We start from the raw sequence: 21,933 nt of genomic DNA, 5'->3' as shown, positions 1-21,933 counted from the left end.
TCCCCTGTACTGTTATAATAAGGCTTTCTACTAGATCATGGCTCCTGTAATTCTTCCATTCCGAGCCTTGCCAAACCATGGAGCTCACTTTGTGCACAGGGGCATTGTCATGCTGGAACAGGTTCAGGCCTCTTAATTCCAGTGAAGGGAAAATGCACAGCTACAGCATACAAAGACATTCTCTTCAACCGTGTGCTTCCAACTTCGTGCCAACGTGTGTATTTATTTATTTATTCATTAAAAAAAAAACAATAATAGTAATAATAATAAAAGATTGTTAGCGATTGTGACAGGGGACACGGTCACATATTTCCGCCGCCAGAGTTTCCAGAGGAATTAAATATCAGACGGACCCACTTCCTGTTTTGATTTATTTCCCTCCTGTGTCCGAAGGAAAGATGATGACACCGCTGTTCTCGTTTCTCGTTACCTAACTCCATCTTTTTGTTTGTTTGTTTGTTTACTTCTCCCAGGCGTTACATATAAAGCAGGTCGTCATGGCTCTGAGTTCGGGGGTTTGGGCTCCGGTTTTTCCGTCTCCGGCGCTCCAGCAGGGCTCGGGTTCGGGCTGCGGTACGGTGCTGATGTCGGTGCGGGTGTCGGTGTCGCGGGCGACGCTGCGAACTCTGCGGTCGCTCCGTTCTCCCGGTGTCTGCGAGGATGACGCGGCTCTCCGCCTACAGCTCAGCATGGACCCGAACCGGCCCGGAGACTTCCGCCTCACCCTCAGAGACTCCGGCAGTAACGGCAGGATCATGGTAGGACTCCTGGCCTTGGCTGCATTAATTACTCAACGTCAAGCTCTACTGAGAAACACAGTGACTTTAGACCTGCCAAGTGAAACCAAAAGCAGTCCTGATCACTAATTATGACTTGCGTGACTTTTAGAAATAATATGCGAAGTCCCTTACTCGAAATCATTTTATTTACATGCATGGTCACGACTGCATATCTTCTTTTTACAGCAAATTAAAGGTGTAGTCTGTCATTTTCAGAAGAGCGTCTTGACCTGTAACAGTCTTCTAAGTCCAAAGATTAAGCTTAACGAGTATCATTTACAAATTTGCCATCCGGTGAATCGTGCTCGGTTCTTTGATTCAGGCTTCTGTTTACATTTTTTTTTTCAGGCCCAGGAACTGAGCTGTGCAGCCCCGCCCCCTTTTCCTTATAATAAGGAAGTTTACAGGGTAGTGATGTGTTCATTCTGAACGAATCTTTAATATGACTCGGGTAACAAGAAGTTGTCTCAGAAAGTGATTCGTTCATTTTTGACCGTACAAGTGCTGCAACATCCACATAGGTTCTGTACAGGAAATAGAAATGATTAGTTTATGCCTCGAGTGTTTGGGTTCGAGTCATTCGTTCTTCCGGTGACCGCCGCATATGCAATGCACCATGCAGTACTGGAAACAGAAATGATCAATTCATCTCTCGAGTCTTTCGTTCATCACTTTACAGCTCCACTGCATTCAGCCCATGGGGCGGTCACGACTCGAACCCGAAGACTCGAGAGGTGAACTAATCGTTTCTGTTTGCAGGGAACAGACTTGACAAATGTGACGTGACGAAAGAAAGAACTAATTTCTAATTTCTGTTTTTCATATTTCGGCCTTGGCTGCAATAGCCTATCGTTTATTTTATATTCCAAAAGTGATCGACGTTCGAGTAAGCACTAGATGTGTCATTTTAATGATATTCTGCTGAAATGAACGAAATGACTCGAAAGCAAATGACTTGCTGAACGAGATCCAAAGATCCGAGTCAGTAAAATGATCCGAACTTCCCATCACTAGTTCAGGGTGCCCACTTTTAACAGAAGGGGTGGGGTTAGTTATCCGACATGCGCGCTAGCATGCGATAATGCGACAGCGTGATTAATGACGTTTGAGTGTGATCTGTCAAAGGATTTTGAGGGTCGAAGTTTATTCGGTTCCTCACTCAGAACTTTAGGTCTTACCTGCAAATAATGCTTCTCATATACAACACTCATTAAATTATGAAAATAATAATAATAATTATAGATGCACCGATGTATCGGCCAATAATCGGTATCGGCTGATAATCGGGCGATAGTTTAAAACATCCGAGGACCAGGGCCGATAATATCCTGTCAATCAAAACAGGGCGGGAAAACACATCAATGACTGCGTTTACATGGAGAACAATAATCCACTCTTAATCTAATTAAGACCATAATTTGATTAAGAAACTACCATGTAAACAGCAACCTTAATCTAATTATGGTCATAATCTAATTAAGCTCTAATCGAATTAAGACAGGTGGAATACTCCTGTTTTAATCGTATTATGGACGTGCATTACAGACATGTAAACACTTTAATCACATTATGAACGCCGTGTGAGCGTTTTCACCGCATTTTACGACAGGACACGATCACACACGGCAGTTTTACGCTTTACGGCGAACAAGAGAGTTCGGCTGTGTCCCAAACTGCATACTTGCCTACTATAGGCCGGTAGTGGGGAAAAATACATGCATCTCGGCTACTATACAGTAGGTAAGTATGCGATTTGAGACTCAGCCCACGGCTTCAAGCAGTCGTCTATTTGCACGTATAGCATGACTAATAATTAACCGCACTTGAAGCGTTCGTAAAAAATTTAAATAAAAACACCCAAAACTGTATACGGTACCATAACGAGTACGAACTGTATGTTGATACGTGAAATTCTGGAGGGACGTCGGACGGCGTGGCGCGGTGACGTAATGACGCGGGCTCTTAATCTAATTATGATCACTAACATGTAAAACGGGTACATGACTGGAGTATTCTAAAAGCGACTCATGTAAACACCTTAATCACATTATTACCTTACTTGGATTAAGGTCGATAATTAGATTATTGCTGTCCATGTAAACGTAGTCAATCTCATGCTGTGTGTAAAGATGTCATTTGTGTGGAATGACGACAAAAGAAGGTATAAAAGGCAGAACTATCGGTATGGGTAATCGGTATCTGCTGAGAAATTTAGTATCAGTGCATCCCTCATAATAATAATAATAATAATCATCATCATAATAATAATAATAAAGCATGGAAAGAAGTAGCAGATTGTTCATGCCTCTGGTGAGTGTACGTAGCTAGTACGAAGCGTATAATATAACGAAGTGCGCATAACATAAATTCAGTAAACAACTACTTTCACACTGATTATGAATTATTTTGTGTTTTTTTTGTTTGTTTGTTTGTTTAACCAGTTTGCTGCGAGCTATAGATTTTTGGCTTGAAGAGGAGACAAACTCCTCTTTTTAAAACTTGCGAGTGTCCAGGGCCCCATTGTTGTTTATTTTTGTACATCTCTTAACAAATTGGAGTCGAGATTATGTATGCCAGAGTTTGTAATAATTGGTCAAAACCCACTATCGGTCGACGTCTATTCTCAGGAATGCGCATGTGAACAATAGCTGCCCCAGGATTTATGACCTTTATGAAAATGACCCTGTAACCTGCTGCTTGTTTCCTCCATCAGTCTCTGGCCGAGTTCGAGCTGTGCGCCGTGAGGTACGAGATCAAATCACCTCGCTGCCACGAACTGTGCGTCATCAAGCCGCCGCACGACACGCTGACCTTCACCTTCCGCAGCGAGCAGGAGGCCCAGGAGTGGGCCACCGTCATGATCTCGTCACTGAGGGAAGCCCACAGAGGTCCGAGCTCACGCTCCGTTCCCGGTCTTCTGAATATTCTGATGCATTTAACTCTTCTGATGCATTTAAAAGTCTTTCTGTTTTTACAGTCGCAGGCATCGCCTCGCAGCCCACCGAGGACTCGGTAGACTATCTGAAACCTGTCGAGCAGAGCGCAGCCTTGTCATTATCAGCTAAAGGTGAGCGAGATGAGGAACCTGTGCTGTGGTTAGCATCGTGATACACCGCTCTTTCATTCAGAAGTTCTGTTATAAACGACGGTGGAAAAATGCAAAGGAACGCGACATCCAAACTGTATTGAATGTTTTCTAGAATATCGTGGATTTTAATTAAGTATGGTGTGCTGGTTGTTTTTCTGGAATTTCCGTAGAGGAGCTGTGTGCTGAGCTGGCCAGAGCCATCGAGGCCGGGGACGCTCAGGCGGCGGTGCAGCACGCCACGTCGCTGGCACACCAGCAGATTCCGCTCACCATCCAGCCGGCTCGAAAGGACTCCGAAGACGGAGAGATCAGGTGAGCTTTATTGATTTCGCTTACAAGGAGCTACAGCTTCCACACAGTAGTGTTTTGTTATGGTGTTAGAAAGATGGCAAGTTCAGAGCCTTCATGTGCGGTTTTAATGGATAAAGAAGTTTTTCTTAATATAATGTCATGTTATAAGCTTATCTTTGAATAATGCCCTTAATCGAAAATGGTATTGATATTATATTGATTATTTTTTTTTATGGTATTGCATAGAAGGTAGAAATTGCAGTATCGTGACAACTAGAGCTGCAACTCTTAATTGATAAAATCGATAATAATCGATTATGAAAATCGTTGTCAACGAATCTCATTGTGGATTAGTTGGTCTGCGCGCGGCACGGGGTACGTTTACTCATTACGTTACTTCTGTTCCGAAAACACGCTTCGGAGACTAAATACTAAAGTTGTGTCCCAAATGAAGTGCTATACACTTACACTATGCCCTGTGTACTCTACCGTCCTGCGTGTGGATTTTAGAAAGCTATTATCATCTCAAAAGGAACACGAGAGTTGTTTTTTACTAATCGGATGTATAAGGCGCTTCCTAGTCGACGGCACATGACGTCATACCAAGGTTGTAATCGTAAACGAAAACGAACGAAATAACGAAAACTAAGTGTGGACAAAACACTGTCGTTAACTGAAATCAAAATAAAAATGAGGCATTCAAAAAAAATAGATAACTAACTAAAACTGTATCATCTGTTTGCAAAACTAACTAAAATAAAATACAATTATAGAGTAAATGTCCTTAGTTTTCGTTTTTGTCAACGTCTTTCATAGAGCAAATATCTTTCAGAGTTGACATTTCCGACTCGGAACCCGGAAATTACGACATTCCAAGGCAAATTGAACACAGCATAGTCCGAAAGTCGGAAGAAAACAGCAGAGTCCTATTTGGGAGTACTTTAAATATGACTGTGTGTCAGATAAAAGCAAGTGCCTTGCAGTGGAAGGTGGTGAAATATGTGGACCATTTATTAAAGGGGAAAATCCCACGAATTTGAAAGTACATTTGTGAAGCGCGCACAAGGAGGCTAACCTAGCTTAGCTTAATAAGGTAAAGGAGAACGCCAAGCCCGCCTCCCCCGAAACAGAAGCTGACCCCGGTACAGGGCTAGGCAGCATGACGGAGGCCACCGCAGGACAGAGAACACTACAGCAGGGCTTTCACCGGAGAACCGGTAGCTGCTGGTTAGTAAATACACAGGAACACCACAAGCGGGAGGAAGCGCTGGTCAATATGTTTATCGATACTGGGATGTCTACACAACTGTGTGAGTCGATCGCCTTCAAAAAGTTCACCACTTTACTCGAACCAAAGTTCAAAACAAACTGTTAATTAATGATGTGATATTGTATTGCTATGCCACTGCAATGATTTGCCATTGAGCTGCAGCACATGCATCTAATGCTGGGCTGTCCAATTCATTGAGTAACCTAGTTCATTTTGAGATGGTCTAAATGAGTTGACCCTCTAGAGCTCATTGTTTTTTTTATTTTTTTAATCTGTTTCATGTTCTTTTCTCAGATTGAGCTCCCTGGCTCTTAAGCAATGTCATGTGTGGCTCACGAATGAGTTGAATACATGCTGTTCATGCATGTCTTCTTTAGTCTATTGCCTATTTAGGTTTTTTCCTGGCACACGTCACTTAAAACATTTTGCACTTATGGCGGCGTCTTGTGTAGACTGTTTACATATTTGTGCCCATATGTACATTTTATGTACTGGTGTTATTGTTGAATACATATCTCTAAAATTGTATGATGTTTTTGTTGAGTTTTTATTACACAATACTTTTTCTGGCCTTGACAAATAACCCATATTACAAAACACTAAAACTAACACTAATAAAAACTAAACTAAAACTAAGCATTTAAAAAAAAAAAAAAAAAGACACTAAACTGAACGAGCAAACCCGCTTTAAAAGCGAATTAAAACTAAATTGAATTTGAAAACATAGTCAAAACAAAATAAAAATGAAAACTAATGAAAAATGCAAAACTATAACCTTGCGTCCTACGCATGTAATGTGACGCCGCTAGCTTTAGCAGATACCCAGAGTCACCGATAATAACTTTCTTCAGTTTACAGTTTATATCAATGTTACCTTTTATAAAAAGTAATGCATAAATACTATTTTATAATATAAATTAATATATTAGTTTATATTATATATAAGTATTTATGCATTTTTTTATGGATGCACAAAAAGCACTGAATTAAACTACAGTCCTGAATGAATAATATATATTCTGGTGTATGTGTGTGTATTGGGTTCTTTTCAGTCTTATGTAATTGGACAAACAGTTGTTAGTCGAAAAAATGATCGGCCAACTAATCGATTATGAAAATAATCTTTAGTTGTAGCCCTAGTTACAACATAGGTGTGTCTGTGCTCTGTAACATTATACGGCACTTTATAAACTCGATATACTTTCTTCTATTCTTTTCCTCAAGCTGAGCCTCATATTAGCTTGATAGAGTTCATGTTTTCAAATATTAATAATAATATGCTAATATACTTTGAGTGTTTTATTTATTTATTTATTTTTAAAATTAGCCGCATTAGTGTTTTGCAGTTTAGGAAGCACGTGCAGAAGTCTACGTCCACTCGAGAGACGTCGAGACACTATGAAGTGTCTTTTTAGTTTTAATACACATGTTGTATTGCGCAGTGTTTTGCGCAGTACAACATGTATATTAAAATACATATTGTTAATGTCCGCGCTGCTGTAATATCGCAGGAGCAGTGAACTATATAAGCCTCTCTGTCGTGCGTTTGCAGCTTGGCAGTTGCGGTTGAAGACGCCACGTCGTCCTGTTGCGTCACGGTTAAAGTCGCCCCACACATGACTGTGGCGTCTCTCAAGCAGCAGGTAAGTGAGAAAATATAAAATGCTACTGGATGTGCATGGTGGAGTTTCTGCGAGCTTAGTGTATTGTCACGATGCATCTTCTCGCTAATCATCTTCCTAACCTCCGTGTCTGTCCCAGATGTTTGCCGAATACGGTTTCCACCCGCGAGTGCAGCGCTGGGTCATCGGTCAGTGTTTGTGCTCTGAGCAGCGCTCGCTGGTGTCGTACGGCGTGTGTCGAGACGGAGACACGGCGTTTCTCTACCTCCTCTCAGCGCGCCACGCCCGCCTTAGCCGTCTGCAGTGCCAGCAGGACCAGGAGAGCGCCCTCCTCACACCCACGCCCAAACCGGCGCCGACCCTGGCACCGGCCAGTCACGACTGGAGAGGCTACAGCACGCTGCCGCCCCGACTCCATCACTCCAACACAGGTGTAGCTTTATTCTCCGTCTTAAAGCAGTAGTCCGGTGTTTTTATTTGTTTACCTTTTTAAATATAATCTCTGTCTATTGCATCCAAAAGTCCTTAACAATCCCAAAAAAACCTCTCCGGCCTGCTAATCGACTGCCGACGGAATTTACCGTCCCCTAGACTTCTATTATACGTGCGTTTGGTTTTGGTACATAGGTTTTCTGTTCTTTTCTCAGTGCAGGGAAATGTGTGCTGGGGGAAAAAAAAAGGTATGTAAAGTTGAAGTGAAATGACTAAGTGAAACCTCTTTGTGTTCCGTCAGAGACACTCGCGGTCTGGGGTTTTTTTTGGTTTTTTTTTGGGGACGGCGGTGGTTCTGGTTCTGGGCTGCTGTTCAGAAGGTCACAAGTTCAAAACCCAGCACTGCCTTTAAAAAAGAACCCTAAACCCTCTCTGCCGACAGTCGACAGTCCCAGAGTTACAGTGTGCAAGTCACCATGATCGTATTGATTTGGGTCCGAACTAAAATTAACATCATCAAATAAACAAGGAAAACATCCCACAATGCTTTGACTCTGACTCTAGCTAGAACAGAACATTATTTTACTGTCTTGCTTTCTTTATTCACCTATCCCAGGGAGCATCGAGGCACAAGGCGGGGTACACCCTGGACAGGGTGCCAGTCCATCGCATTGCACAATCACATACACACTCACACACCCATTCATACACTACTGACACTTTGTACACGCCAGTCAGCCGACCATGCATGTCTTTGGACTGGGGGAGGGAACCGGAGTACCCGGAGGAAACCCCCGCAGCACGGGGGAGAACATGCACACTCCGCACACACAGGGCCACGGTGGGAATCAAACCCCCGACCCTAGAGGTGTGAGACGAACATGCTAACCACTAAGCCACCATGTGCCCCCTTTATTTCCCTGATATAAAAAAAAAAAAGGGATGATGAACCAATCGATATATGAATCTGGAATGATTGACAGCTGTGTAGGTTTTTAAAACTCTACCTCAAGTAAAGTAATTTAGTCGCTTGCACATGTGGGAATTTCCACATTTGAATATAATTTCAGTTTAAATAGGCAGAGGGAGGAGTAGTGGCTGTGAGCTGGTTTTGAAGAGAGGTGCATGAGGTCAGAGAGGTCTGCGTATTATTATTATTATTATTATTATTAATATTATTATTATTAATATTATTATTATTAAAGCAAGACTCTAAAGAATACAACAATTACTTTATTTCTGGAGCTCGATTACAAAAGCTCAAGCTGTAAAGCGATAGAAGGTCAAACACCAGCACACCAGCCTGATGTGCCCGGGAAGCCCCGCCCTCTTCCCCCTCCAGTGTGCTCTCATCTCGATTCGATTTTCCTGCTGAAAAGTTACACTGATGCAGTGCCGTCCTTTTTTCCGTCAAGACAAACGGAGACTCTTTCGAGTACATCGATTTGAAACGAAACGTATCCATGTTTGTTTGCCTTAGGTCATTTGACACAATTACGCAACATCGTGAGAGTGCTCTGATACTGAATATTCAGTACGACCTCACGATTGCGAGGGTGATGTTGCTTTTATACAAACAGTTCTATAAACAGGAAATGAATATCGAATGACGTTTCGGACACAATGTGAGCAAATGTATATTGTTGATCCACTAGTGGAAACGCGTCCTGAAGAAGCCACGCTCGCTTTTTATAACGCGCTGGCTAGCTAGCGCAGGTTGATGTGTATATCGATGTTTTTCCGGTAAAACTGGCGTCCCGTCTTCCTTTTCATCTTCATCTGACAACCTTTTATATTTAAAAAGTCAAAAGTTCTATTCCGGAGTTTGCTTCGGGGTGTTCCTCCGGGTGCTCTGGTTTCCTCCATCAGTCCAAAGACATGCATGGTAGGCTGATTGGCGTGTCCAAATTGTCTGTATTGTGTGAGTGTGTGTGTGATTGTGCCCTGTGATGGGTTGGCACCCTGTCCAGGGTGTCCCCCGCCTTGTGCCCCGACTTCCCTGGGATAGGCTCCAGGCTCCCCGTGACACTGTGTAGGATAAGCGGTACGGAAGATGGATGGATGGATGGATGCAAGTTACATTCCTGAAAAGTATCATTTGTCATGTCCGCTGATGACGTCGCTAACTCTACTGTAGTAACTGTTTTTTTCACGTGGGCCGAACACAGACGAGCAGAGTGACGCACACAGTGAAACTGAAGAAGTGCGGTTCAAGGAAATATTAGCACTCTTGGAACGCCACTCGTCCGATCAGACTAGTGGACCGGATCTAACTGTTGTATGAGTAGCTATATTTATTAAGATTGACTGAAGTGATAGTTTGAGAGTTTGTTTGTTTTCTTTGCCAGTCAGCACAGATGCATTCGAACAGCAGATCAGCATTGAACATGGCAGCTCTGTGGAACCACTTCACACTTTCTACAACTGATTTGTAAAAGAGCTATATCAAAAATGTACTGTGTTATGGATGTTTGTCATGTGTTTTGTTTTTTTCTCCTCAACAAAAATCCTCCTCCTTTCAGTCCTGCTCCCCTCAGTCCTGCTCCCCTCAGTCCTCCTCCTTTCAGTCCTGCTCCCCTCAGTCCTGCTCCCCTCAGTCCTCCTCCTTTCAGTCCTGCTCCCCTCAGTCCTCCTCCCCTCAGTCCTCCTCCTTTCAGTCCTGCTCCCCTCAGTCCTGCTCCCCTCAGTCCTCCTCCCCTCAGTCCTCCTCCTTTCAGTCCTGCTCCCCTCGGTCCTCCTCCTTTCAGTCCTGCTCCCCTCGGTCCTGCTCCCCTCGGTCCTCCTCCTTTCAGTCCTGCTCCCCTCGGTCCTGCTCCCCTCGGTCCTGCTCCCCTCGGTCCTCCTCCTTTCAGTCCTGCTCCCCTCGGTCCTGCTCCCCTCAGTCCTCTTCCCCTCGGTCCTCCTCCTTTCAGTCCTGCTCCCCTCGGTCCTGCTCCCCTCGGTCCTGCTCCCCTCAGTCCTCCTCCCCTCGGTCCTCCTCCCTCCAGTCCTCCTCATTATTCCTTTTTGAGCTTAGCAGGTCTGCTGTTATATTACATTTATCCAACGGTGCTTTGGTATTTGCTAGACTCTTTGTTTTACGTCTTGGTGAGAAGGCCGTGAGCCTTAGCTATTAATGGAAACGTTTCTAAGGTGGATTATGCTCTTTACAGTGCTCTCGTTCTGTTCAGTTCTGTCTCGGCTCAGCATTGCGCCGCGTACTTGACGGTGATGATGAACGTGTGACTGTGTTTTGCTGTGTTTTTTAAACAAACAGGGGGCGGGGGCGGAGCTGGGAAGCACAGCATCAGTGACAGCATGAACCTGGAAAGACTGCAGCTGGGTGGACCCGGGGTGAGACCAACAAACACACACACACACTTTTATTTATATATATATATATATATATATGTGTATATGTATATATGTATGTATGAAAACTTTTGGAAGACGTTTTGCTAAAAAGTGTTATTTTCCCCCTATGTATGGAGACATTTGGGACACCCTGTAATGTGTGAACGCACATCTACTGGTTTGAGTATACACTGATCGATATTATTTTTTCTCCTGCCTTCTAGCTTGGCTGGTCGTGTCCTTCGTGTACATTTATAAACAAGTCGACGAGGCCCGGATGTGAAATCTGCAGTACAGAAAGACCCACTCGACCGGAGCTCAGCGCATCCGAGGACGCGGCTCTTCTCCTATAAAAGGTTCTTCTCCGAACCACACTGTGAACTTTTTCAGCCGCGAGGAGGCCAGTATGGACATGGAAAAACGTATCCATGCACACACATTCACCTGGCACAGGATTCAATGTGCTGAGTGAACCGAGGTGAGAGAAAAAAAATTGGAAAAGCCTCCCTGAACTCTAGGAACTCCCTGACCTATCTAGGAACCTCTAGTGCATGCCATGTGCCATGTTCTTTTACTTGAGCCAGCATCGCTCAAAGACGTTTCGGTCGCATCTGATGACGAGGGAATGATGACGCGGAGGATGAAACTTCACTGCAGAGATCCTCAAACAAACATCAGCTGCTTTACCTTTGTCCGTAAAGTGCAGCATCTCTACAAATAACCAGCAGTTTGAACTTTTCTTTAAAGTACCCCTGAACCTGATTATTTTTCTTCTTTCTTTTATTAAGCAATAAAACATGCGCGTAAAACAGAGGTGGCACGCTGTTGCAAGAAAATCATCAGTGGCAGGGTGGCGTGATGAAGCGGAGTTACTGTTAACACCATGGCGTTGATTATTTTCCCAATAACACCACTTCCTGAAGTGTTTTATTCCTCTTGCACCACAGTACGTTTTATAAAGAGTGACACGTCGTAGTTGTTTCCGTTTAGAGTTACATTTCACGTAGCCGAACATCTGCAACACAAGTTCCTTTTCTGGCTTACATTACAGCAGCCCTAAACGCTCTTTTCATCTTTCTTGAAGTTAGGAAAACAGCTCGTCGTGTTGCCAAGAAACTCCTGTGTCCCGTGCCGGCAATCTTCCTGACCAGAATTGTTACAAGTCTCCTGGGAAAATTTCTCGCTTATCAGCAGTTTAGACGTCTTTTGTCAAATAACACATTTTGAATCCGTTCGTTGTGAGTTTTAGATCGTGTGGAACGTCCATTATTCAAGTCCATGCGCAGGCTGTTACTATGGAAACAGCAGCGTATTCGAACGAGCAGTGTCAGACCTACGTTTAAAGGAAAGTACTTGATAACCTACCGACCAATCAGAACCGAGAATTCAACGAGCGCCAGCACAAAATAAGCCCGATAGCTTGAAAATCTCACGTCCGCTATCCAAAGGATTATGCTAAATTAATTGAAGAGAATACGATACTCGGACCAATCGAGACTCGGTTACTGGAATCCCACTTGGCTGATGGTAGAGGAACAAGATGGCGCTTCAATTATTCGGAAGGAAAAAAAACAAACAAACAGTTCAATTAAATTTGAAAGTACGACTGTTTGCGATGGTTTTCATGAACAATATTAAACCCGTAAATTATTATTAAACTGTAGCATGTTCACAAAAAGCTGAGGATTAGTAATACTGACGCTGACACGGGGGAGGGGCGTTTCTAATTTGTGCATTAATGCATAAATCCATGCATGTATAGAGATGTTCCCAGACCTGTTTTTTTTTTTTTTTTAATCATTTGTAATACGACCTGTTCAGGGATACTTTAAATAAGAGGCACACTTGTAATCTTTTCACTCGTAAATGTTATCGATCATAATTTCTGCCACCATCTCGTCTTCACCCGCAGACCGCAGTCGAATACTCATTCAAGCGATTTTTGTTTGGCGAATGAATTCGGTTTCTTTTATTTAACGTTTTATACTCATTAAGACCATAGTAGGATTTTTATTTGAAATTTTTTAAAAAGAAACAAACTCTGGATTAGTGGATGCCGCGCCACCTTACGAGTGTACCGTTTTTATTAAAGCTTATTAATGCATATTTCAAAATTAGAAATTGACCACGTTTGCAATATTGTTGCAGTTCCCGAATCGTATTCCGATGAGACTGAAATCCTACGAAGCTCTTAATTACTGATTGCTTTGTTTTTCTGTTTTGTACTGTTTTCTTGTCCATAAAACGATTATTGCAGATAGTTACTGGACCTCATTCTGGCCTCATGTCAGCTTGTTGTTGTTAATAAATGATTATAAGTCAAGATACGGGAGCCTGATGTAGCAGCTCAGTAAAATGCTCTTCCACCAGCCTTAAATAGAGGGGGGGGAAACAACCAAAACCTGTCTGATAAGATTCAGTGTTTTACTTGTGCCACACAAGCTCATGATTGTAAATGATTACATTTATTATTTTAATTGAGTAAATTATATTTGGTGTTCATTTTATGGACAATAAAATTAAGATGAGAACAAACGTGCAGTTTTCTTTGATAGTGTATACTATATAAGACCTACAGTATCTCACAAAAGTGAGTACACCCCTCACATTTTTATAAATATTTGATTGTCTTTTCATGTGACGACACTGAAGAAATGACACTTTGCTACAATGTAAAGTAGTGAGTGTACAGCCTGTGTAACACTGTAAATTTGCCGTCCCCTCAAAATAACTCACCACACAGATATTAATGTCTAAACCGCTGGCAACAAAAGTGATAAGAAGATTGCCAAGACCCTGACACTGAGCTGCAGCACGGTGGCCAAGACCATACAGCGGTTGAACAGGACAGGTTCCACTCAGAACAGGCCTCGCCATGGTCGACCAAAGAAGTTGAGTGCACGTGCTCAGCGTCATATCCAGAGGTTGTCTTTGGGAAATAGACGCATGAGTGCTGCCAGCATTGCTGCAGAGGTTGAAGGGGTAAACACTACTTTACATTGTAGCAAAGTGTCATTTCTTCAGTGTTGTCGCATGAAAAGACAATCAAATATTTACAAAAATGTGAGGGGTGTACTCACTTTTGTGAGATACTGTACAGCATAGAAACCACCCAACTTCATTCATCATTCATTAACCGGCCTTGTGAATCATTTCTGCATCGATGGATCATCAGTCTTAACCCAGACGGAATCTAATCACCCAGCAACCATGAGATTATACGTATAGATAACGAAGAATGAGATGATGGAAAGCTAATTTCCTGCTAGTTATCATTTATTCTTAGCCTCGTTAAGATTTGTGCCAGAGCTGAAACTAGCACACTGCATTTCTAGACGCGTGTGGAAGTCTAGCCCTGGAGTTTTTTTGTTCCTTATCTTTTTTGTTTTAACTGTAAAATATATTTAAAGGACACGTCAGGGCAGATTCTTTACGAACATAATCTGACTATTCAAATATCATGCTTCACTTGACCGCATGGCAAAATCCTCCATAGAGCCACATCAATTCACAGGATTTTTGAACGTTATGGCAAGGTTTACACTGTGCTTTAAATAACTGTCCGTTCCTCTGACCTCTCATCAACAAGGTGCTTCTGTCCGCAGAGCTGCTGTTTACTGGATGTTTTTTGTCTTTCTTACCAGACAATCCATCTGGCCATTTCTTCTGACCTCTCTCACATAATTGCTGCTCAGTGACTACGTTTACACGGACAGCAGTAATCTAATTATTGACCTTACTCTGAGTAAGACAATATTGTGATTAAGGTGTTTACATGAGTTGCTTTTAGAATACTCCATTCATGTTCCTGTTTTACATGTTATAGAACATAGATCGCTTAAAGTCACACGTCATTACGTCCCTGCGCCACGCCGTCCGACGTTCCCTCCAGAATTTCACGTATCGACATACAGCTCGTCTTCGTTATGGGACCGTATACAGTTTTGGGTGTTTTGAATTTTTACAAACGTTTCAAGTGCAGTTGATTACTTTTCGAGCTGTACGTGCAAATGGACGACTGCTTGAAGCCGTGGGCTGCGTCCCAAACCGCAAACTTACCTACAATATAGTAGCCGAAATGTATGTATTTCACCTACCATATACATGTATTTCTCCTACTATATAGTAGGTAAGTACGCAGTTTGGGACGCAGCCGTGCTCTCTTGTTTGCCGTCAAACGGTCGAGCGCTGCCGTGTGTGTACGTGTCTTGTCGCACAATGCAGTGAAAACTCTCACACGATGTTAATAGTGTGATTACGGTGTGTACATGTCTGTAATACACGTCGATAATGCGACTAAAACAGGAATACTCCATACATCTTAATTCCACTTGTGTTTACTTCGAGTATGACTTTGATCGGATTAAGGCAATTAAAAATGCTGTTTACATGCAAGTTTCTTAATCAGAGTATCGCCTTCATCGGGTTAATATTAGATTATTGTTGTCCATGTAAACATACTGAATGTTTTTTTTTTGTTTTGTTTTGCATTGTTTGTTTTTCACACCATTCTGTGTAAACTCTAGAGCAGTGGTCGCCAACTCTTCGTTGAGAGCTACCGTCTTGCAGGTTTGATCGCCGACCAAAATCTAACACACCTGTTTTAGTTGATCAAGAACTTCTTAGGCTCTTCTTGATTAGATGGTCATGTGGGCACAATTATGGTTGGAGCTAAAGTCTTCAGGAAGGTAGATCTCCAAGAACAGGGTTGGGTGAGTACGGCTATAGAGACTGCTGTGCATTAAAAACTCCCAGGAGATTAGGAGGTTCTGAAATACTCAAACCAGCCTGTTTATTTTATTTATTTATCTGATCACTGATGTAAACTTTACCTAACACTCAAGACCTGTAGCTGTAGGAATTTATACAATAGCGCTACTGTCATATGATTGGCTAATTGAATGATGTGCACAGGTGTTCCTAATAAAGTGGCCAATAAGTCTGTAAATATTTTCGACATGTATTTATACAGTAGAGCTTTTCACTGGATGAAAGCGATGAATGCTAGTTCCAGGTGTAACTGTCGTTCAATAAACTAAACTAGGCTTATGTGTTCGTGTGCAATACACCATTATCACCTACGTAATGCACCTGCTCCAAAGTCAGACAGGAAAAACTATATTACGGATCGTATAGGACTTGTAGGGGAATTTACAGTTTAAGACCCAATGACCTGATATGATGAATGAAGACCAGGAGTCAAGAGATGCAATCAATTGAAGAACATTTTCTAGAAAAAATGGTTTGCAGTTTCATCAAGCAGAGGTCATGTTCACACTCAGCCAGGAGTTCGTAGGCCGCTCTGCGTACACACTCTTTACATCAACAATTATACTTTCACACAATCACTAAGCTAGTCATTACGTCAGGTCGAATGATTCTGACTGGTTGAAGCATAGATACATTTAGAAAATTTCCACATATGGCTGTGCGTCAGAAGAATATCTTCATCGGTTATCTGGACGTCGGTCACACCCTGACGTTTAGGCACACTGTGAACCACTGAGGTCATCAATCTGACACCTCTCACCACAACTCCATCTTCTCGCAGCTTTCTGGAGAAGAGAAAGGGCTTCAGCCAGTGCTCACTCTCTCATAGAGGAGCACATAGGCGCTGGTCGACCTCCTCTCTAACACGTCCGTCTCGCTGGTCAGCCTAACCAGATGGTCGTTATAAATCTTCCACTGGTGAGAATTGTGACTGGAACAGTCACTCACATAATGTCCTGGTAAAGAGACATGCACAGCAATATTACATATCTATCACTACAAAATGTTTTCACTGTAAAATATAAAAATATATATGTACGGCTATAAAATGTGTTTTCCTAATTCATTTATAAACACATACGCAGGCTGTATTTATAAGTGTGTGTATTTTATATCTTACCAAAGCATGCTGTCCTTCCAATGTGGTTGAGGACACTGATCAGTCGATAGGTAGAGGTTGATCCACCCTAAAAACGACACACATCACAATACAGATCACATACAGACACAAAACTCGAGTGTACACACTACAGAGTGTTCAATCCTCCTTCCTAACTCTCTTTCCTATCTTTCACTGTGTCTCTCTGTCTCTCTCTCACCAGTTCATTTCTGTCTGTCTCTCTGGCCTCAGCTCTGCTATTCTCTACATGAAAAAGGAAGGCACAAAAGAAAGATTAGCTCTCCTTTAATTAATCTGGATTTGATTTATCCTGGCTGTAAACATTACAGGACTTTCTTGGACTATCGTGGTTTAGAGACTTGGACTGTTTACTTGCATGTGACGTACCTATTCCGGGCGTGTCTGACTGAGGAAAGCAGTTTATCTGCAGCTCAGGTGTGATGTCCACTGGCGTCTCCACCTTTTGCACTGTGTAATATTCCGTCATCCTGAACCTGTTCAACTGCAGAATCAGAAACCTGAAGAGAAAAAGAAATGAAGTAATGTTAGAGCTGAAGATTTGCAGTCACTGGTGGCACTCTTACAGCACTTGTGGTCGATGCACGACTGACTGATCAGTTTCTTGCGGTGTTCCAGCCTTACCTGGGCAGAGTGTGGAACATCCACCTGGAGCTGGCAGAGTCTCCTCCACACACCTTGCACTTGCTCTCTAACAATGTCCGCTTCTACAATATACATGTTATTCATACACAGAGGAGTCAGTGATGATATGGGGTGACGGATGTAAAAAAGAAAGAGAAGGAGGCAGAGAGTTGCTCACATGAACTACGTCAGAGAGGCACCGGTCCACTGAGTCGTGCTTCAGGGGCACAGAGACGTGGTTAAACACTTCCACGTTGTTGTTCTGTTGGGATCCACAGCTGCAACACACAACATGCATCTCAACATCTACTCATCACCTGCATCATGTACAAACTCCAAACTCTTTACGTTACATGTCATACCTGTAGCAGGTTATAATGTTCCTCATCTTGAACTTGAAATTGGACGTGACTGGACATCTAGGGTTCACATCCTCTTGCCAACCCAGCTTTCGCCCAGACTCCTCCATTTGGGTCAGACAGTAGCAGAGGAATTCATGGGCGTCCTACACACACACACACACATTAAATCATATTTCTGCATGTTCGTGTGTGTGTGTGTGTGTGTGTGTGTGTGTGTGTGTGTGTGTGTGTGTGTGTGTGTGTGCGTGCTCACATTCTGGATGTCGATGGTGAATTCTGGGTTGTATTCTGTAGCTGATATAATCAGGGCCTGGAGGAACAAACTCATGTCGCTGTCACCTTGAACTTCAGAGCTGTTTCTCAACCTGGACAACTCCACAAAACATCTGCAAAGGATCCAGGGAAAACCTCCTATAACTCATATACATAAACTCAGCTCTTGTCTCACATTTTCTTCTACCAAAATCAACTTTTTTTTTCTGCCTGCTGAGATAATTGCTTTCTCAAGCCTTCATTCGATCCTTTTACCCTTTTATTATTTCTTGTTCATTCATGTTCATTATCCTACATTTGTCTCCTAATGTAGTCCCTTTGCTAGTTAACATTTCTAATGTCTTAGTACCTGAGGAATGAGTACTCCAGTGTGTGTGTAGAATTGTCCAGCAGGTCGGAGAGCTCTCTGCAGAAGCTCTCGGCGGTGAACAGACACTGCAGACTTGCGTTAACGTAGCAGTTGCTTCCAAAATTAGGCAACCTGCAACAGATCCAGCTGTTAGATACACATTCAGATTCACAACAGCACACTAGGGCAGTGTAAACATATGAACACGTCGTACAGCACTACTGCTAATGTTCACTCTTTCTGTATAAATGTATAGGCTCATTAATATTCTAACGCATTCCAATACCAAATATAAGTAAGCATAAAATCTTTCAACTAATTACGATCTGAATATTATTTTTAAATGAGAAACAAACACATATCCATGTGTCATACCCTCCAGGGAGCAGTTTTGAGTCAAAGTCTGTGTCAGAGAACAGAGTATAAATTGAAGTCATGATGTTTATGATTCGATCAGAGGGAGTTCGACACTGACTCTGTATGGTTCCCCCAGAGGCAGTTGGATTCGGACTCTTTGTGCTTCCCTCAGGCATCATCTCATTGGAACTGAAACAGAGAGGCATTGAGTTTATAGTGGACCATTGGTGTCTGTGTGTTTGCAGGTCCGGATATTAAGGAATACATTTGTACTTTCCGCTGTATATAAGAACTTACATCATGTTAATTTGGTCCATTTAACTGGTTTGTCTCTCACCTGAATGCACATGCATATGGCACACGTTTGGTCAATTCCATGTAGGAAGAAACGTTCAGCTCCTCCAGTTCCTCATTGAGCTCTGCCATTTCGCTCTCCAGTTTGTGTGGGATTGTTTCCTTCCTTTCCTCCGTCCTTTCTGAAGCCTTGCTTTCTTGGCAAGGCAGGGTCATCTTCTTCCTGGTCCCTTCTGAGCTTTGTAAATATGTCCTCACACAGACCTCTTTGGCCCTTGTGTATTTCGTCCCTGGGAATTTTGAGGTTGGCTTTGTTTTAACCGTTTTCACATTAAGCCTATTTAAGGCCGTCTCCTTCCTTGCTATAGTCTCCTTTTCTTGCACATACAGTGTAGTGTTGTTCCTTTCCACAATCATTGACTTGATCCTCAGTGAGTTTTGTAAATGTGTATTTGTTGTTTCCATTGAAGTTAGGCGAGATCTCTTGTTTGTTTTTGAGGTTTGCCCCGGGGTGGACCCCGGTAACAGTTTCACAGAGACAGTTTGCAGGGTCTCTGTTGGAGTTTCTGAGCTGTAATGTAGCTTACCTTTCTGTAGGTGTCACAGGTACTGAAAAAGACACCTTCTCATCCTACAGATAATAAAAGAAACACACAGACACAAGATTAATGCTTAGGTTAGAAGACGTGTTTTTGAGATCCTGAGATATTTCACTTTCAATAACTAACACTAAATGTGATGTGTGAAAGTGTCTGGGTGAAAGAATTTCTTACCTTCCACCCAAAATGCTGCTTTTTTGAATTCTCACTGAACTTGTTCACAATAAAGAAAAGACTCGTTCTCTCAACGCGCTCGGAGTAAAATCATGTCTCTTTGCTCCTGCTTCCTCGACCTGCGCTGAGATCAGAATTCTGATGAGAAGTTCGATAGAAATTTCGAATTATAGAATATAGCCTCTTTGACGTCACATGACATCCCTGGCGCCTAGTGACTGTAGCGCGAGCCAATTTTAAGCGCGACGAAATATGGAGCTAGATCAGTCTCATTAATAATTCACGTGCACGTAAAAACAATTCGCGTGCACGTAAAAAAGAAAAAAAAAAAAAAAAAAAGTATATTCACAAAAAGCAATTCACGTGCGCAAAATAAAATGATATGTCAGTAAAAATACATTTCACAAACGCAAAACACAATTCATAGACGTGCACAGAAAGTTTGCAAATCGTCATTCGCGCGCTAATCGCCTTGGATGTGTGTGTGTCTGTGTGTGTGTCTGTGTATTTTTGACACTTTCCTGGCGGCGCGCTTTCCTCCCACGTGCGTCTGTAGTACTATGTAGCCAATCAGATGCGAGCTTTCCATTCGACCAATCATAAACCAGTACTGAGAGTGCAGGACTCAAGGAGCACGGCTTCGAGCAACTTGAATTCATTGGAAAGGAAATGAAGACTTTACAGGTCGGGATGCACGTGCACGTGAAGTAAAATAAAAATAAATAAATACACAAAAGACATCCAGCCTGGATGCGTGGCAGGAAGACATTAATATGGCCTAGTACATAGATTCTCAACTTTTTGTAACTAAAGCCTCCCCTATCATGTGGCACGCCCCCCCATTACTGGAGGAGACCAGGTATGATGATTATCTGTTCTGTAATCTGTTTTTGAGATATCTTTTTTCTTCTTCTTCTTTTTGTAGTTTTTTTCATTACTTTTCATAACTTTTATGATTTAAACAAATAAAATAAAAATGGGGTTCAATAAATAATAGAATAAGGTCTGTGGTTAACACAAGCTCAAGATATTTTTCACGTTCTATCAACATAAAATACGTCAGTAATATCCCACTCGTGATTTTTTTAAAGCTTTTATATGCCTTGAAAAAGACAGTTGCTAACAAGAGACTAAATGCTACTACAGAGCTTGTCGGGGACATTAAATATCATCACACCAAACAGGAAAACTCATCTACTACAGCTTCGTTGTGTTTATACTCACGCTCTTGCAGCTCAAACGTTCCAACTTGTAGCTCTATCAATTTATAGTATTTTCCAATTGTAGTGGTTTTGTTTTTTTTTAAATTAAGATTGAAAGGGTTGCCGGAAGCTTTGTGGTGGTGACGTTTAAGTCATGCGACCATGGTGTAGTTTGTTTAGAGCCTACCATTAGCTTTTACATCTGACGGTTGTATTTAGGCTTCAAAGCTCATACATTTTGTGTTCATTTGTGAAGATTTTATTAATGAATGAAACATGTAAGAATCATAAACTTTTGTTGGTGACAGAGTTTATTTTCTGCAGTAATCCAAATCCACTGCAACAATCCTATAGAGAATGTGAAGATACCTCACGGCGTGTTGCATGTTACAATGTGGGTGCCATCTTATGAGGATCACGCTCTGTTACCGGTGTCTGTTTACCTTTTGTTTTTGGATAAACACTTGCTTAAATTGTCACTTAAAGAGTTGAAAAAGGGAGAAAAAAAACAAGGAAAAGGGACCCTACCCCGAGAGACTTAATTTGGATGTCAAGCAGCGATATTTAGACTAAATAAACGCAATTAACAACATCGATCCATATGATTTAGCAACCCAGAACTGGATTACAGACACTTGTTTGTACACTAACATACCCAGACATTGTTACCTATCTTGTTTTTGGACTTAGTACTTACACCGAGTGTGAGTTTGAATGTTACAAAGCACTAGAAGCTCATGAACAGTTTTGCAGTAGCTGGGTGAAGATCTGCAGAGTCACAAGCCGGCAAACTGCGAAAGCACGGTCATACTCGCAAATGTAAGGTGTCACTCCTCATTTTGGGCCAATTATTACAACAAAAAATTAAAAACCTTCAAAAAACACTCCGCTATCTTTTATTTTAAAAATTAACTCATGGGCAGGGGGTATAATCAGCAGCATTATTAATAATAAAAAATCTGCTATGATCTTTGAA

At 42.1% G+C, this 21,933-nt stretch overlaps 2 protein-coding genes across 3 annotated transcripts; one reads left to right on the top strand and one right to left on the bottom strand.

Annotated features, from left to right (window-relative positions):
* The first annotated feature begins 317 nt into the window (after positions 1-317).
* sharpin (SHANK-associated RH domain interacting protein) lies at positions 318-13,350 on the top strand. The gene is made up of 8 exons (XM_017471344.3): positions 318-758; positions 3,493-3,667; positions 3,757-3,846; positions 4,038-4,179; positions 6,981-7,071; positions 7,190-7,481; positions 10,739-10,815; positions 11,040-13,350. The coding sequence occupies exons 1-8, from the start codon at positions 498-500 to the stop codon at positions 11,166-11,168; spliced, it is 1,257 nt and encodes a 418-aa protein (XP_017326833.1). The 5' UTR covers positions 318-497; the 3' UTR covers positions 11,169-13,350.
* Positions 13,351-15,642: 2,292 nt separating this feature from the next.
* LOC108267319 (ubiquitin carboxyl-terminal hydrolase 37) lies at positions 15,643-20,065 on the bottom strand. 2 transcript variants are annotated; one of them, XM_053681805.1, is made up of 12 exons: positions 19,756-20,064; positions 19,026-19,613; positions 18,707-18,877; positions 18,332-18,463; positions 17,963-18,095; positions 17,710-17,852; positions 17,526-17,625; positions 17,348-17,430; positions 17,093-17,223; positions 16,905-16,948; positions 16,706-16,772; positions 15,643-16,541 (listed from the first exon to the last, which is right to left on the bottom strand). In XM_053681805.1, the coding sequence occupies exons 2-12, from the start codon at positions 19,445-19,447 to the stop codon at positions 16,390-16,392; spliced, it is 1,578 nt and encodes a 525-aa protein (XP_053537780.1). In that variant the 5' UTR covers positions 19,448-19,613; positions 19,756-20,064; the 3' UTR covers positions 15,643-16,389. The 2 variants fall into 2 exon arrangements, with proteins under 2 accessions (XP_053537780.1, XP_053537781.1); XM_053681806.1 differs by lacking the exon at positions 16,905-16,948 and having other exon boundaries at positions 19,756-20,065.
* Positions 20,066-21,933: the final 1,868 nt, after the last annotated feature.

Source organism: Ictalurus punctatus, chromosome 7 (genome assembly GCF_001660625.3).
Source record: "Ictalurus punctatus breed USDA103 chromosome 7, Coco_2.0, whole genome shotgun sequence".
In the NCBI taxonomy this organism is placed as follows: Eukaryota; Metazoa; Chordata; class Actinopteri; order Siluriformes; family Ictaluridae; genus Ictalurus; species Ictalurus punctatus.
This window is presented reverse-complemented; position numbering and strand designations above follow the sequence as displayed.